This window comes from Silurus aristotelis (assembly GCF_946808225.1).
Source record: "Silurus aristotelis genome assembly, chromosome: 19".
Classification (NCBI taxonomy): Eukaryota; Metazoa; Chordata; class Actinopteri; order Siluriformes; family Siluridae; genus Silurus; species Silurus aristotelis.
In genome coordinates, this window is record NC_139592.1 from 10,520,320 (window position 1) to 10,538,439 (window position 18,120).

The following is an 18,120-nucleotide window of genomic DNA, read 5'->3' on the forward strand; positions in this document are numbered from 1 at the left end:
CAGCTCATTCCAGGCTGGCCATCTTTCTCTCTCCTCTAGCACCAACAATGTCAGTGTCAATGAGGCCACGCATTCTAATGTTTGATGTGAACAGTAACTGAAGCTTCTTTACCTGTATCTTTGTAATTCTATGCACTGTGCCCCTGATACATAGTTGGTTAATTATATAATTGCATGTAATGAGCAGGGGTAAAGGCATTCTTCTTAAAATGGGCAGAATTCCATCCTTTCTATCCATTTATACCTGAAGTTGATTCATTTATTGGTCATGACTGCCATTTGCAGGAGCAGGATCAAGTTTTACCTGCTCACGACCAGGTTCTGCTTAGCAACAGAAAACTCATGGTTAAATGGTGGATGGAGTGTCACATTGAACACGCTCTCTTCCTGTTAAAAAGACTTTTTGCTTTTCTAATACTTAGCAATTCACTCTGCAGCAATGCAAAAACTTTGAAACCTCGTGAAACCACTAAAGAGATTTCTAGGGCAATGTTGATTGACCAATCCCTTAACCTGAACCCTGCTAACTCCAGATTAAAAGGTGGAGTTCTCTATAGGAAGTCGGTATTTTTTAAATATATTTCCTTTACCTTCAGGCAGCTGTCAAAAAAAAAAAAAAAAAAAAAAAAAAAAAAAGAAACACTCTCCCAGGTGGAAAAAAAAACTCTGGTTTCCATGACACCCAGAGTCTGAAAATGTGGACCATCAGCATCCACACAATCAGCACAAGAAGTTGCCTTAACTTGCTGCATTCGATTGTATGTTGAGCTTCAAAACAGTTAGCGCCCACTGACTACACTTGGAAGGCAAAACAAATAAAACAACTAGACACTGAAAACAGCTATAGCATACATTTTAAATCAAAGTGGTTATATAAAACAGGATTGCGATATCCACTATGGATCCACCATGACCCTGGTCAGCATACAGGCGGTTACTGAAGATAAATAAACTGTTTTATAATAACTGTTTAAAACTGATTTATCTGTTTAACCTTAATGTTCGTGTCTCCCTGTCTGTTTCTTTATTTGCTGTAGTTCAGTGGTACATTTGTGGCTCAGTTGTCAAGACAAATTTCTACAAAGTCACTTTCGCAAATTTTGATAGAGAGTCGCCGCTGGGTGCTTCATTAAGGACTTAATTGCTTGGATTAGATACTGAGTTGCATACGGGGTTTATGACTATATTGAGTTTCATTTTGTATGTATTACATATTAGACTGTACTCTGATGTTTCTATTAAAGATGAGCTTCATCAATATTAAATAGTGTGTGGTAAAAAGGTAATAAATGGAATTTTGCTGTACTTGAAAGGAACTGTGAGATCGGCATAACGATTCGCAATATAAACACCAACAAATAGATGGCCAAAAGTATGTGGACACCTGACTATCATATGAAACCCTTCCCCAAAGTGTTTCATATGATTTAATGTTTCCCCTATTTAATGTTTTTTTTTTTTCTAAAATCGAACAGTTCAACATGATCCAGCAGGACAATGCTCATGTACACAAAACAGCATCCATTAAGACAAAGCTTAACAATGTAGGAGTAAAAGAATTTGTGTGGCCTGCACAGAGGCTCTGACCCCTTTGGGTTGAACTGGAATGCTGATTACACACCAGACCTCCTTCCAATCATCTCCTTACTTCCCTAATTGTGGCTGAATGAGAAAATCCCCACAGTCATAATCCAAACCCTTGTGGAAAGCCTTCCCAGAAGAATGAAGTTTAGCATCACAGAATCTTCAGCAAAACACATATTATTGTGGGGGTATGTTCAAGATGCATGAGTTGATGCTGTGTTCTCCAGTCTACTCCCACTGTCTAGAAAAATGCCAGTAATAGGATGAGTTGTCTCTGGGTTTGAAAGTCTGTGAAAAAAAAAAAATATATATATATATATATATATATATATATATATATATATATATACAGTGAGGAAAATAATTATTTGAACACCCTGCTATTTTGCAAGTTCTCCCACTTAGAAATCATGGAGGGGTCTGAAATTGTCATCGTAGGTGCATGTCCACTGTGAGAGACATAATCTAAAAAAAAAAAATCCAGAAATCACAATATATGATTTTTAAACAATTTATTTGTATGATACAGCTGCAAATAAGTATTTGAACACCTGTCTATCAGCTAGAATTCTGACCCTCAAAGACCTGTTAGTCTGCCTTTAAAATGTCCACCTCCACTACATTTATTATACTAAATTACATGCACCTGTTTGAGGTCGTTAGCTGCATAAAGACACCTGTCCACCCCATACAATCAGTAAGAATCCAACTACTAACATGGCCAAGACCAAAGAGCTGTCCAAAGGCACTAGAGACAAAATTGTACACCTCCACAAGGCTGAAAAGGGCTACGGGGAAATTGCCAAACAGCTTGGTGAAAAAAGGTCCACTGTTGGAGCAATCATTAGAAAATGGAAGAAGCTAAACATGACTGTCAATCTCCCTCGGACTGGGGCTCCATGCAAGATCTCACCTCGTGGGGTCTCAATAATCCTAAGGAAGGTGAGAAATCAGCCCAGAACTACAAGGGAGGAGCTGGTCAATGACCTGAAAAGAGCTGGGACCACCGTTTCCAAGGTTACTGTTGGTAATACACTAAGACGTCATGGTTTGAAATCATGCATGGCACGGAAGGTTCCCCTGCTTAAACCAGCACATGTCCAGGCACGTCTTAAGTTTGCCAATGACCATTTGGATGATCCAGAGGAGTCATGGGAGAAAGTCATGTGGTCAGATGAGACCAAAATATAACTTTTGGGTCATAATTCCACTAAACGTGTTTGGAGGAAGAAGAATGATGAGTACCATCCCAAGAACACCATCCCTACTGTGAAGCATGGGGGTGGTAGCATCATGCTTTGGGGGTGTTTTTCTGCACATGGGACAGGGCAACTGCACTGTATTAAGAAGAGGATGACCGGGGCCATGTATTGCGAGATTTTGGGGAACAACCTCCTTCCCTCAGTTAGAACATTGAAGATGGGTCGAGGCTGGGTCTTCCAACATGACAATGACCTGAAGCACACAGCCAGGATAACTAAGGAGTGGCTCTGTAAGAAGCATATCAAGGTTCTGGCATGGCCTAGCCAGTCTCCAGACCTAAACCCAATAGAGAATCTTTGGAGGGAGCTCAAACTCCGTGTTTCTCAGTGACAGGCCAGAAACCTGACTGATCTAGAGAAGATCTGTGTGGAGGAGTGGGCCAAAATCCCTCCTGCAGTGTGTGCAAACCTGGTGAAAAACTACAGGAAACATTTGACCTCTGTAATTGCAAACAAAGGCTACTGTACCAAATATTAACATTGACTTTCTCAGGTGTTCAAATACTTATTTGCAGCTGTATCATACAAATAAATAGTTAAAAAATCATACATTGTTATTGCTGGATTTTTTTTTTTAGATTATGTCTCTCACAGTGGACATGCACCTACGATGACAATTTCAGACCCCTCTATGATTTCTAAGTGGGAAAACTTGCTATATATATATATATATGTGTGTGTGTGTGTGTGTGTGTGTGTGTGTGTGTGTGTGTGTGTGTGTGTGTGTGTGTGTGTGTGTGTGTGTGTGTGTGTGTGTGTCCTGGCATTCAAAGTGTATTCTGCCCGTGTGTGTGTCCTGGCATTCAAAGTGTATTCTGCCCTTGTGTTTTTCAAGCTAAACTTCGGACCCACCATGACCTTGCACAGAACAAAGTCGTTACTAAATATGAGCAAATTATTAGTTGATTGTATCCTTCAGGGAGACTTTTTTTTTTTTTTTTTACTGTTGCTCCAACATTCCTTGGCTTCATGAAAAGAAATCCATTGTAAAAAAAACCTTACTTTTAAAATTTAAAACAAAATTAACAAATATACAGAGATAATCACACAGTTAAGAAACAAACATAACACTGAGTAATTAATGAACACTAATAACTTAGTAACTGTCCATAAAAAAAGATTTTCTGCACAAACATTCATTCCATGTGTGTTTTCAAGTAATTAGATGAAGATAAAATGGTGAAGATTAAGATTGAGTCTAATTAATTAACCAAGCACATCTGGAAAGCAAGGGTTGGAAATGAGCCAGTAGCTAACAGAAACTGGATCGTGTTCAGCATTTAGCAGCACACGACAAACACAAATAGAGCAAGCATGCCTGAATGTGTCATTTGAATTAATACATCAATTCAAAATATGAATACTTACGGTGATTTGGAAATCTTTTTTTTTAATTAGCGGGTACCATCAAATAAAGTCCTTATAAGAATCCTCTGTACAAAGGCACATTCATAAATAACTGCATAAACTCAGGATTTCAAAGTTGTACATAATTAATTACAGAACATGCAAAATGTTATGTAATTCAGTCCCAAATCTACTGAAGAAGAGTGACTTTAAGGAGTATCATGGCACAGACAGGATTTTTCTCGCCATGCTGTGCCTGAGGTCCCCACAATTTCACACATTTCAAAGAGAGAAAAAAGACAGCTGCAATATGACAACGTGGCAGACAGCCAGACACCTGCATGTACACATAGGACTGTTCGTATTTTTCACTCTCATGTGACCAGTTGTTTGCAAATGGGCCTGAGACCCCAAAGAAGAAGCCCAGAAATACAGATATTTGACCTTAAAGCCTATACCCATCTAACACTCTTTCACAACTTTTCAACCCCAGGCCAGTTCTTCTGCTTATTAGCATTTACGCTTTATAATTAGCCACTTCTGCATTTCACACAGGCTGTTCCCTCTCCAGCTGATGCCCATGCTGTATAAGACACGTTCATTAATCAGAGGCTGTGAATTAAATCAGCTCTAATTATATCAAAAGGGTGTGCTAGCACTCAAGTAAGTGCTACCCGAACCTTTCATGTTTGCCTTTTAAGTTTTTTATTCAAGCCTGTTATTTCTTGATGTACTGGCTAGCTGTAGTTAGTGGCTGACCTCTTCTTTTACCTCTCCACGTTTTTACATGATCATTTGGAACATTCATATTCACCTTTGGTTCTACTTATAACTGCATTAACCACTTTGGATTTTTGTTTCATAGCTCATGATTTGATGTATACGAGTTTAATTGGGAATCACTGACTAAGCTTAAGTCAGAAGCACCACATGAACCTAATTGGTGTACAATGTTGAAACTTGAACTGATTAGGAGATACTGACAAATTCTACTCGCAGTATCCTCACCCACCACTGCAGGAAGTTTTCCTTTTTGACAACAGGAGGCAGTATAGGGTATTCACTGACACCAGCTTCCTGCCTCCCCTCCCCCACGTCAGTGCTGCTCTGCAGACAAGACTGCAAGGGCCTCCATCAGCCAGCCGGGCCTCTCAGAGCCTCCTTTCCTTCCACATGCGCGCGCATACACACTCCCTTTCTCTCTCAGACTACGACAGCAGATTACAATGAGTCGGGAGGGGGAGGGGGATACATTCTCAGACTTTCCCTCCATTTTGAGGCCTTTCTCACTATGAGAGAAACCATGAATCTACAGTTCCAACTATCCTTGACATACAGTGGTAGCACACACACACACACACACACACACCCCAAAGAAAAAAAAGAGAAAAAACTTTAAATTTTCAGTTCACAAACAATTGATATGTACTGAATTTGAAAACTAGAAACATTGTAAAACTAGGTTTAAAGTTAGATATTTTTTTAAAGCAGGTAGTGTTGCATTCTCACAGCACTATGGCTCTTGTTCAATCTTGAACTCAGGTTTATCGTCCATGTGGATTTTCATTTGTAATCCCCTTGTCTGCATGGTCTTCCTCCCATCATACTAGTTGGGGTTAATACATTACCCTCATATGTGATTATGTAAATCTAGCATAAGCAGGGTTACTGAGAAAGTCCTCCAGTTATAGAATGTGAATAAATGAATACATATCAATTTGTGCATTTCTACTGATGTGGTGGTTCATGACTCAATGTCTCAATGTCTTTACGATTTTGCATGTCATCACTGCGCAGGGGCCATGCTAATCTCTGTATCGTTCCAATTATAGTATATATTAATTAGTATATATATATATATATATATAAAATATTTATGGTCCTGATCCCACATAAAACAGGAACAATCCATGTATATATCAAGCCTCAATAGCAATGGCCCACTACACTGAAAACAAACAACCTGGAAGACTGCTGTCAAACATCCAGGTACTAAATTGTTTTAATATGAATGTACTGGTTACTGACAACCATTAGCAGGAATAAACTTGCCAGCATGACAAACAGGATGGAAAATGTCCACAGAGATTGGCTCATGGTCCTTCAGGTTTTAAACCTATTGACTGACTCAATGCAAATGTAACCTAGGGTGGGCAAACAGAGTATGATGAGGTGTTGGCTGTAGATTTAACTGACACCATGCTGTTGAACATCGTCAGTTTTTGTTTTGGAAAGGCCTGAGATGATGTTAAATTGGAGAAGGAGGGCAGGGTTAAAGCCACTATGAGAAGCACAATACAGCACTTTATTATTCAGAAATGCTTTAAAGTGAAAAACAAAAACAAAACATACAAACAAATTGTAGGTGAAAAACTAAAACATACAGACAATGTCAGGTTGACTGTGAAGGCTCTTTGTGCACCACAGGTAGAATCCAGAGTCCATTCATGGAAACAAAAAAACAAACAAAAAACACACAAAAAAACCCCCCCAAAGGTTAACCTACTGAAAGTGATGAGAGAAGCACAGTTCTGCAAAGGCTGAAACTGGGCACAATTAAAACACAACGCAATGGAGGTCACTCATAATGCTCTTTGCTCTGACCTCAAGACAGCAATTGTATCTGGGCAAACTGCTTTTACAGTGGACTAAAGGGTTTGTCATGGCAAACATGAAGAAAAAAAAAGGTTAACACTTCAGTTATAAACAGAAAAGATAAAAAGCAAGAGGTTATTTTATTTGCTTTTGATATATAGATATATTACTTAGCAAACTGCTATAGTTTGTTTTAAAAATAACCATGTTGAACAGCCACCAAAAGCCACATCCATTAAGTGAACCAAATGTATAACATATGACCATCTAGAGTGAGCACAAAATGATTAGCAAATCTGAGCACACATACACCAACATCATCTTAGACGTAACTAAAAGACTGTACAAATATACACTAGCTATATGATTACATGAAATTCAGGAATACCTGTCATTCTAATAAACACTCATCTCGGCCACGTAACAGTGGCTTGACGTAAGTTAAGTATTTTGTGAAACTCTCAAAGAAACAAACTAAAAGCGAAACGTATTCTACTGAGTGGGACCGGTTAACATTTCTTTTCCTAGCCTGAGGAAAAGCTTCTTTCTTGCCTCCATTTTAATAATCTAATGAACACTCATCTCTAAATTTATCAAAAGTCGGACTTTTTGCCTTTAAAATGGCTTCAGAAAGTTTACGAAAGTATTCCGTCTCACTGCCAGTTAGTACGGTCCACAAGTTTAAGTGAGGCAGCACTGTTGATGTCTGGGAAACAAGATGTGAGCGCTTTGCATTTGTATTTTTAATAACCGTATTTAATTATCAGACCTGTTGCTTGCCAAGGCAGGTACCTGATTGTCCAGACTGACCCTCTTCTTTGGGCCTTCCTCTTTTTTGCAACTGGTCTAATGACCCGTAACCGTTTTCACCATTGAGAGAATCCTCTGGGTAAAAGTCACTTGTACTCTCTTCAATTTTCACCTCACTAAGCATCTGGCTGTTCAACTTGGAGTCCCTTTGTTGTGCTTCCTTAAGATCTCTCTCATCATCACTGTCCGAGTCCACGGAGATGGGCTCTGAATTTATAAGTCCCCCAGGATTTAAAAGTATCTTGACTGACTCTTGACCATTAGAGTGTGGTGAGGCGTTGGCAGTAGATCTAGTGGACACCCCATGCTGCTGGGCATCGCCATTAAGAATAGCTTCTTGCTTAAGTTGTCTAATTGCACCTGCAGACCTGCCTGTGAAATCCCTAGACGTCCGACTTTTTTGCTCCGTTTCGTGGGTTTCAAAACAACACTCGGTGTCAAAATCCATAACGTGCTGTAACTGCATAACATGGTGCATTTCGAATCCAAGCAGAACACAAACTTTCTGTTTTTCACAGTCACGCACACATTTCCTTCTCCGATTTGCAAAATGGCTTGAAACATCTGATTTCCACAGCCAAAGACTGGACGCTAGCTTGTCCACCTCTCGGCGAGTGGGGTAGGGCTGCCTGTTAAAATACTGCGTGAGAAAAGCCTTGCGAGCCTCATAAGACTCATTCTCATGACCCTTTGGGTTTAAGGCCAACACCACAGGCTCCTCTTTTTGCTCAACTAAAGCAAATGGGCCTGACTGAGTATAGTCTTCTGGCCCTACTTTGCGCTTCTTTGGGTCGATTTCGCAATCGTTCTGAAAGCCGGAACGTTTTAAGGAAGCTCCCTGAGCCTTGACGAGCCGAGACGTTGCAGAAGACCTGCTGTCCTGGCCGTTCTGAGTTTTGCCCACACCTCGGCAGTGCACTAAATGCAAAGTGATAGTTGAGGCGGTCATATTACTGGTGTAGACACCGAGGCAATGTATGCATTTATAGGTTAGCTTTTTCTCCACCGGATGCACTGTCTGGATCACCTGATGTCTCTCCCTCAAGTGGTGTGCCAGTGAATCAGAGATAGGACCCTTTAGAATGGTGAAGCAGAGTGGGCAAAGAGTCTTGCCCACATCTCTCTTATAGGGAACAGCTGCCTGAGGTCCACTCTTAACAACTGTTGCATCTATAGTCTCAGTAGGTAACTTTGGGAAACGAGGATTTGGAGGCTTAATTGCCTGTGTTGGGAGTGAGGTTTTGTTTTGGGCATGGAATGCCACAGACTCTTCAGGAGCATCCCGCATATTGTAAGTGGTGACAATCAGTTGAACATTCTTGGGGTTTCCCTGTTGAAGGGTGAGATCAAAAGTCAGCGGGGAATCGGTGCGCACCCCAACAGGCTCATTTGGATGTGACCCTCGCATGTGTACCACCATCTTCTCCACATCATTAAAAGTAGCTCTGCAGTGTGGACATGATAAACCATGTATTAGCATATGGTTAAGTAGCGTGTCACTGGGCAGATAGCGGTTGCAATACAAGCATTTACTGGTGAAGTTGTGAATCTTCATGATGTAGTTGGCCACTGCTGGCACCTTTTCAGCTTTGTGTTCTTTTTCAAAATGAGAACTGTACACATTTTCTGGAAACAGCTCATTGCAGATCGTGCAGATCTTCCATTTCTGAGTGTAAGATGTGCCCAGGACAGAGATGCCTTTCCTGGGGGCAGCAGATGTTACACTAGCAGCAGCTGCCTGGATGCGTGAGGTCAGTGGAGGGATCTTTAGAACAGAAGATGATGTTGATGCAGAAATTGAGCTGCGTAGACTATGAGAAGAAAGTTGAGGTCTGGATGTTTGGGTTTGCTGGGACACTGAAAGTTGTGCACTGCCTGGCAAAGCAATGCGCACTTGCTGTCCCCCGGACACTGCCTGAGAAGTGCCAGATTTCAAGCCAAATGTACCCGACTTCAAATTCACACCAGATAAGAGACGACTGGAGTTCAAACTCCCTTTAGGAATGACAATACGACTCAGCTGCTGTGTAGACAATGGCCGCAGCCCAGAAGCCACCAATGCACCCTTTGGTGTAGCATTAGGAACACTTTTATCTACTTGGGATTTAGGGGCCACCATTATAACAGGCTTGGCACGAGGTACTACAACATTTGTATGGCCAATCATGGCAGTAACTTGGTAACCAATACGTTCGTGGTCCTCAATGACATGCTGCACTAGTGCTTCATAAGTACGGGGCACAAAAAGGCAGCGCTTACAGTGGATGGCTGAGCTGTTACTGTTACTAGCACCTGCAGGGCTATTAGAATCTGCACCGCTTCCTTTGCCTGTATCTGGACCAGCTGTTGATCCATTAGGAGTCATTGTCTTCTCGCCAGGTTTAGCCAAATATGGAGCAGCAACATGTTGGAAGTGTTCCCGATAAATGTGCTTGCGCACCACATTGTATAGTGGGTCCCTATAAGTGCATTTCTTACAGTAGTACACTGCCTGCTCTACACTGTTTTGAGGCTTGTCCAGGCGATTACCATCCTTCAGGCCCACGATTGCCCCGTGGAGTCCCCCAGTCCTCTGACGCACCGCATTATTGGGTATGTGAAAGAGTCTGATGTGTGTTTCCAGGGTCTTCTTGTTCCCATTGTAAGTGCAATACGGGCAGTTAAGAAGGATGCGATTCTCAAAATCCTCACTGTGGACATTACGAAAATGGCTCTTATAAGCAGAAAAAAACTTGGAAGCAAATGGGCAGTCCGAGCAACAGAATGGCTTTGATCGGTAGTCCTAAAAATCAGAAAAATAAAACCAGGCTATTAATTGCAAAAACAGACAAAATGAGAATGTAATGAATCAATTATTTGGCTACTGTTGCTGCGTGTGCAGTCCGTAGAACCAAGTACTATACTCACTTGTGTCTTTGTAAGAGAAGGATCCCACATACACACATCATCCCATGTGGTGTTCTTCACGTAGAACTCATTGGGCACAAATTCTTTATAGTCCTGCATGTGGAAAATCAATAAAAGGTTAATCAGTTAAAAAAAACAAAACCATTAAACATGTGGTAAAAAAACAAAATATCCACTTTACACTTTAGTATGGAAACTAGCTCTTTTATAATGAATGATTTCAGACAGCGTTTAATTTATTTCACGAATTGTTTTGCTCATTAATCGGGCAAATACGAGACGTATACGCTTTATATTATAGTGTTTAGTACATTACACAAAGGCTTCTAAAATCTTTTGTAGTCTACCAAAGTAGTTCAATTGTTTTTTTTTATATTCCATGTACTCCATCAGCTTTTTAAAGTATTGTTTAAATGTTTGCAAAAGATATTTTGTCTATTTATTGCAGCCGAAAGCGCTTATTACTCATTCAATTTCCATTTCCACTTCCACAACACATCAGCTCAAAGCTGACATTAATTGTGTTATTTATTTTTTAAGAGTTATGAGGTTTAGATTCGTTCACTTCAAGAAGCAGTAAAAACAGCTAATAGCTATACAAACTTGACAATTAATAGTATGTCGTGATTTCTGCTGCTGTAACTACATTTTTAAAAGAATCTCATGTTATACTGTCCTCTTGAGGTCCACAAACCACATTCTGAGAACCACTGGATTATGTTAAGGCATATTTTAGTCTAAAAGCAGTATCTATAATGGCAGTTTGTGTTACACTTCGTATAGCAGTGTTACACAATGCTTTAATGTTATATTTAACACAATCACATCATGCAATCATTTTTAACATATGGAAAACCTGCGTGGAGTTTGCAGTTATGCATGTTAGAGGCTTTCAAGAAAATGACCTTTTGGCCTTATCACAAAGCACTACAAATTAACACTTGGAATCAGCCTGAGAATACCATCCTTACACTAAAGCAAGTTTCATCAGCTGAAGCTTTTTATCAGCAGAGACTGGGGAAACTGGTCACGGTTAAATGGATGAATCCAAATACAGGTAAATTCTAGAAAAATCCTGTTCTAGTTTGCAAGAGACCTTTTCTAATTCTTTATTCTATAACTTAGGAATACCACCACATTACCATAAAGACACAGATGCCGATGGTTAGAGTGGAAGAACACAAGTGACTCGCACAAAGCCATGAACACTTTTGAAATTAATTGGAACATCAGCTGTGGCTCAAGCCGCCGCATCCAACATCAGCGAGTGACCTCACTAATACTCATGTGGCTAAAGGGGGAAATTCCAACAGCCATGCTCTAAAATCTAGTGGAAAGGTTTCCTAGAGGAGTGGAGGTTATTATAGCAGTACAGGGGACTAAATATGGAATGAGAGGTTTAGCAAGCACATATGGGTGTGATGGTCAGGTATCCACCCATTTTAGCCATAAAGTGTAGCTTGCATTTGTAAAATGCCAACGCTAGAATGAAGTACTAATACACATGTAAATCAAATAACTAACAACTCTGTGTTTAGATAGCGTTTGAAGCAATATTCATTCTACAGTTTCTGAAGAGAATAATAAAGCAAAATGCTGAACAACCCATACGAGATTACAGTACTGCATACTTTATGCTCACCAGATAAAAATAAAAATAAGTGATTTCTTTTTGCCTTCAAATGTGACTGTATGGTTAGCATTTTTTATTTGGAAAACTGAGACCTTATTTAATAAAACCAACAAAGGAAGCTTGCAGAGAACTCAATAAAAGAATAATTACAGTACTTGCGTCTAGCGACTACAATACAATCAATACAGAAGCTACAAGATGTGGTGTCCTTAGAAAACTTTTGGATACTCCAAAAATCTGGAATAATTCGTTTGCCCATATTGCAGTAAAGTTGGACATGATTATGAGTATTTCTAGAGGTAATCATTTTCAAAATGAACTTGTCTTTACAGAATTGTGCTGTACTGTGCAATCACAAGTCAGCGGTGATCAGATCACATCAGTTTCTCCATGGCAATAAATCTTGTAGTGTTGGTGTTAAAGAAATGTGTAGGAATGACGGAGCAGGACCTCCACAATACTTTCATTTTACACGTGAGTCATGAACGTTGCACGTTGGTGTATTGCTCCCAGAAAGCGAAAAAAAAAAAGTGTCAGATTTTGTAATGTTGGCTTTTTGACGTGCCCACGTGCAAGTTAAAAAACAAAACAAAAAAAAACTAACAAAAAAAGGCCATATAAATCAGAGAAAAATACACTGTGTCGATGATGATCATGACTACATCAATCACAGTGCAGCATCTTATATTAGCCAATTAAATGCAGGAACATTTTATTTTACTCACACCAACACAATATAACCAACTTAACTTGGTTATAAATCACCATTAACGCCAATATTAATTATTTCAATTAAAGCTACTTTTAAAAACAAACAGCTAATAGTTTATTTAAGAAAATACATTACTGCCAAGGGCTTTATATAAAGCATTTATTAATTGATACGTATTTATTTTTTAACTGAAGGATAGATATAAACATTAAACTGTAGATATTTTTAAAGTTGCCACTTTCGGTTTTTAAGCACTTGGACGCTATATCGCATTATGCTACAAAAATGTGAATATAAAAATCCTACAAATAAATCAAGTCGCCGATACTCATGATAGAAATGCGGTTCATGGCAACAATGCATAAAGAACTTATCTATGAACTGCATTACATTCCAGCTATATAAAAGACATTTTATAATATTATACTATAAGAGAGAAAGCAATGGGTTGGAAAAGAAATGGGCAGTGTGTTAGGCAGAAAGAGAAAGAATACTGCATGAAGTATGCTCACAAATTTGTTGATCCAGAGTAAATATTGGAGGAGCGCTGCGCAAACTCATTCAATCAATGTTACGACTGAAACCTGAACCATTCATTGACTGTGTACCACTTTGGTTTTCTCCATCTAGAGAATTTTTCCCCAAAAAACGCATATAGATGCTTACCATAATAAATTGCATTAAGCTCATTAGTGACAAATAACTAAAAGAGGATAAGGCTGGCTAATTATCTTTGTTTAACACCTAATAATTACAGCGGCTCGGCACTGATAGTCACCAGCCCTATAAACGTCCATTTCGCACCATTAATATGATAAGCACTTCATCTTAAAAGGTTTAAAAAGCTTACCACTTTCATTTACATAAGCTTTTAATGTACCTGAAAATGCTGCAGATCCTTTCATGCATTTTCAGATCATTTTGCATGCTATAAGGGTTGTTTTTAAACAAAAAAAAAAAAACAAAGTAGCTGATTTATGCAGCTTCAATTTAAATGTTACAAAAGGGGACACCATATTTATAATAAACTGCTCAGCCTTAAAGCCTGATTCCTTGAATTTCTCTCAAAAAATGATCCATACAGGTAGGTTTTTTGATGGTTTTCGCTGTCTGCCATCATAAGATGGCTACCAATCTGCAGTTGAAGGTGATCATGTGCTTACACCAAAATATTTGAAGCCAGCCAATTACATCTTTACTAACTGTTGCTCATGCTGCAACTCTGGGCTGTGTAACACTTCAGCGAGATGCACTATCTGCCCTCTTTTGCTTGGATGAGCTCACAAACAGAATGATTAGAGCTAACTTTGCTGTGAATTTTATTATATATATATATATATATATATATATATATATATATATATATATATATATATATATATATATATATATATATATATATATATGAGTGTGTGTGTGTGTGTGTGTGTGTGTGTGTGTGTGTGTCGGCCTGCTTGGTTAAATAATGTATAAAATAATAATGCAATACCCCTTGTTCATTATATTGGTGTGTATATTATATATACACATACATATATACACACATATACACATACATACACACACACACACACACACACACACACACACCAATTGTTTATCAGTGGCAATACTTACATCAACGTGCTCCTTGCAAAACTCTAAGCCAATATCCCCCAGTACTTTCTTTACATTTTTCCTGGCTTTGCGCAAACTGCCAAGGTTGTTAACTGGGAGTTGGAACATGCTGCCCACCTACAGAATTAAAAACAAAGAATAAAACATTAAAATACATGTTCAAAATGCAGACATTCTGCAAGCTTAAACAACATTAAAACACTGTGTCATGACTGTATCAGGCTTACAGCAGGACCCACAGGTTTTTAAATAATACTTTTACCCAACCATGAATAACAAAGCTTTGAATTTGGAGCTCTGTGACTACAATCATCTTAGACATCAGCATCAAGCTTCAACAGAATTTTTCAACATTAAGTCACACACACACATTCAACAAGAGAATGTAGCGCACTGCGAAACAAAAAAAATGGGTCTGGTGTAAATTATTCAACTTGTTTTGATAACTAAAGAATCATTTTACACTCAGTGACAGAAACTGAGGTTATGCACAGGGGGATAAAAAGCAACATTTCCAAATGTTTCTACACTCGGGAAAACCAGAGAACCAAAAAAAACCTGACAATGCAAATTCCATGAAGATGCTGCATGTCCAGAGTGCACTCGGTCTAATCTTACAAAGATTCGATACGCCTGTATCTAAAAGTCCACATCCTTTGACAAAACATTTCTATTCTAATGGCAGCGGTCTTGCCCAGGATGACCCCACCCCCATCCAGCAGACAAGAGGACCACTGCGATGTCCCCCCACCCCCCACAAGAACATGAAGGCTCTTTTAATGGGTGCTGTCATTTGAAAAACTGCTATCAGCGGGTAATGTTTACTTAAAAAAAAAAAAAAAAAGATCTGTTAGCATCTTGATCAACTAGAGGTTCCGGGTTTGTTATGTTTAGATGATGCTTATGATTTGAATACACAAAAACAATAGTAGTGTCGTCAAACTAAACAAAAAACCCTCATAAACTGTGTCGGCTCTAAAACTGGTTTGTAGATGAAACAATCTGGTGCTTGTTTCACCTTCACCTCATCAACAACCCAGTCTCAGAGATGATGAGGGACTTGGGTTCCATATCCAGCTTCTCTGAAAATTGTGTGTAATGTACTTCCTTCTATTCTCTTCCGACATCTCTGGTCTTTCACCTAAAGCACAAAGTAGTCTAAAGCAGTTTCTATAATGAGAGTGAAGATATACGTAGGCCAATGTTCATGTGCATGAACTGATCCTTTAACTGAAACCCAGTAGTGACAGTGCTGGATGCTCCACTGACTATCACCACAGTATCACAACAAGGCCTTCGAGCTCAGCTCTGTACCCAACAAGAAAAAAAAAAAAAACAGGCTTCCTCTTCACTTCAGCTTTATCCTTTACTAAAGTAGATGGCGCTAGAGAACAGCTCTGCCCTGCCTGTTATATAAGCCTCTCCCCACTCTGCCTGCCCCTTTTCCGCTCTCTTTTTGTGCTGCTTCAAGAACTGCGATCACAGAATGGCGCCTCCTATTGAGGCAGCGGCTGTGACACGGTGTAAAAAGGCTGCAGTGGATTTTGGGTGGGGGTTATTTTCAGCTTGGCCATCTTAGTGCAGGTGATCTGGAATAAACGTATCCTGCCAAAATAAGCAATATAAGGGGTGGAGAAGATAAAAACGACAGAAATCTATATACACAGACACCCCCCAAAAACTTGAATGAAATAATTCAACCTTATATATCTTTCTCACACAATGTCCTCCACAAATCCTGCATCATTTCCTTTTTGAAAGCTGTGTAACTCAAAGTAAAGTTGTAAGCACATTATGGTTTATCGACAAAAGCAAGTTTGTGAATGTTTATGTATTTTTTTTTTGGGGGGGGGGGGTGTTAATCTAAAATGCTGAACTTTTGGTCTGGATAACACAAACTGATCAAAACTTATATAGCTGCAGGAAGGCAAGACTGATACATGAAGAACGGATACAGATCCAAAATTCACACAATGTTGCCATTTATGATCAGTCCCCAATTATATATTAGGGTAAAGAGGTATTACATGATTAAGCATCCATTCATCCATGTGGCTTGTGTGGTGGCAGTAAATGAGGCATGCAGTGATCACAGTACATGATAGAGGAAGTTCTCAAAACAGCAGTAGATTTAAAGTGCAGAGATGACAGCAAGTGACTCGATGATCACTTTCCTGTACCTGGAATTAACTGGACGTTTAAGAGGCTATTATTTCATTTCGTTTTTGTTGATCGTGGGGACGAAACAGTGACAGCAAACTGTCCATAGATTACCTGGCTAGCTCCGTTAGCTCGTGATTCTCGAGCCTTCCTCCTTGTGCTTGGTGGATGGGGTTTACATGGATGACCATCTCACACCCGGCTAGCACAGGCTTCTAGTCTTGCCGACTAGCTAAACGTGTAAAAACGAGTCAACGCGTGCTCTAGATATCTATTCCCATCTATAGCTTCGTTTTCCCCTCATTCCTCCCATTTAACGCTGAGCTTTATCCATCATAGCCTGAGGATAATTGTCGTTTGCTAGCTAGCTAGCTACTCCTTGTATATGTAGCTAGCTAGCTATCTCGTCGTCGGGGGTTTTTTTTGTGACTAAATTCGCTAATACGAGTTATCCGACCTGCTGCCTGGGTGTATAAAGCAGTGAGGTGACTATCTAAAACACCCCGAGTTTGACAGCACACACTTTTACCTGGCTCGGACTCGCTTCCCGCTGAGGTAGTTGCCTCAAACAGTACAATTGCTGAGAGACAAAGCAGGAGCGGCGCCGTGGCCGTGCAGCGTCCCTCCTCCTGCAGCCTGCAGCCGGATCTCCGGACTAAAGCGATGCCGAGGCGGACACACCACACCGAAAGAGGGAGCTCGACTCCTGCCTCTATCCGACCCCGGAGCTGTCTGCCTCTGCTTGTTCGGCTGGCGGGGATTTACTGCAACTCATCTAGAAAGCGTCCAGAAGCGGCAACTTCGCCGATAAATTACAATTATAATAATAATAATAAAAAAAAGCACGCCTACCTACAACGTCGACCGCGATCCAAATGTCGGTAAGCACAATTAAGGTATTCACGGCATTTCCTTTAACAATGCATCCCTATCCTTAACATGTTCCGCTCAAAATGGCGTGTGAAAGAGGGCGGAAGTGACATATGTGTTTGATTATGATAGAAGGGGGGAAAAATCACGATGGCGGCCGAAAGTCGATCAGGCAGCCTGTGTTAATGATGACACTTCACCTGTTCACGAGTGCCCTCTTTAGCTTACCTGGAATTCGCAGACTTCAAAAAGCCGGGTTTCTTCGCGCCGGGTATTTTTCCCAGTGATATCGCAGTAAACAAGCCCTCGTGTGCAATGGCAGGCGAAATATCCATAGGGGGCGCCATTTGCTGAACCGTGATTGGACAAAGTCCGATGCGTCAATTCTGCATTGGGTATCTACCCCCTCGGAGAGTCGGATGTATACAGTGCCTGAGTACTCATTTCAGGTGGTGGCGCTGTGCTGCTTTTGCGCGCAAGATGCCGGGACTACTTTTAGACGTGATGTGCTGGGGTGTCAGAGCTACAAACCCTTCAGGGATGCCCCAAAGTTACCCTAGTAATGATGTGTTTCACACCAACTTTGCCTTAAATGGTTAAGTGAGACACTGCTGTCAGTACTT

General features: G+C 40.0%; 1 protein-coding gene across 6 annotated transcripts; it reads right to left on the reverse strand.

Moving 5' to 3' along the window:
- Window positions 1-6,477: 6,477 nt before the first annotated feature.
- On the reverse strand, window positions 6,478-17,914 carry adnpb (activity-dependent neuroprotector homeobox b). Of its 6 annotated transcripts, none has more exons than XM_083570011.1 (5): window positions 17,726-17,841; window positions 17,157-17,402; window positions 14,468-14,584; window positions 10,506-10,598; window positions 6,478-10,380 (listed from the first exon to the last, which is right to left on the reverse strand). In XM_083570011.1, the coding sequence occupies exons 3-5, from the start codon at window positions 14,573-14,575 to the stop codon at window positions 7,552-7,554; spliced, it is 3,030 nt and encodes a 1,009-aa protein (XP_083426137.1). In that variant the 5' UTR covers window positions 14,576-14,584; window positions 17,157-17,402; window positions 17,726-17,841; the 3' UTR covers window positions 6,478-7,551. The 6 variants fall into 6 exon arrangements, with proteins under 6 accessions (XP_083426137.1, XP_083426136.1, XP_083426139.1 ...); XM_083570010.1 differs by lacking the exon at window positions 17,726-17,841 and adding an exon at window positions 17,480-17,606; XM_083570013.1 differs by lacking the exon at window positions 17,157-17,402 and having other exon boundaries at window positions 17,726-17,914.
- Window positions 17,915-18,120: the final 206 nt, after the last annotated feature.

Bases quoted from the DNA above. Each gene is read 5' to 3' on its own strand.
- adnpb (XM_083570013.1), bottom strand. From the start codon at position 14,575: ATGTTCCAACTCCCAGTTAACAACCTTGGCAGTTTGCGCAAAGCCAGG. The intron at 10,599-14,467 runs GTAAGTATTGCC...TTCCACATGCAG, and splicing joins TTTGCAAGGAGCACGTTGAT to GACTATAAAGAATTTGTGCC. The intron at 10,381-10,505 runs GTGAGTATAGTA...TCTGATTTTTAG, and splicing joins CTTCTCTTACAAAGACACAA to GACTACCGATCAAAGCCATT.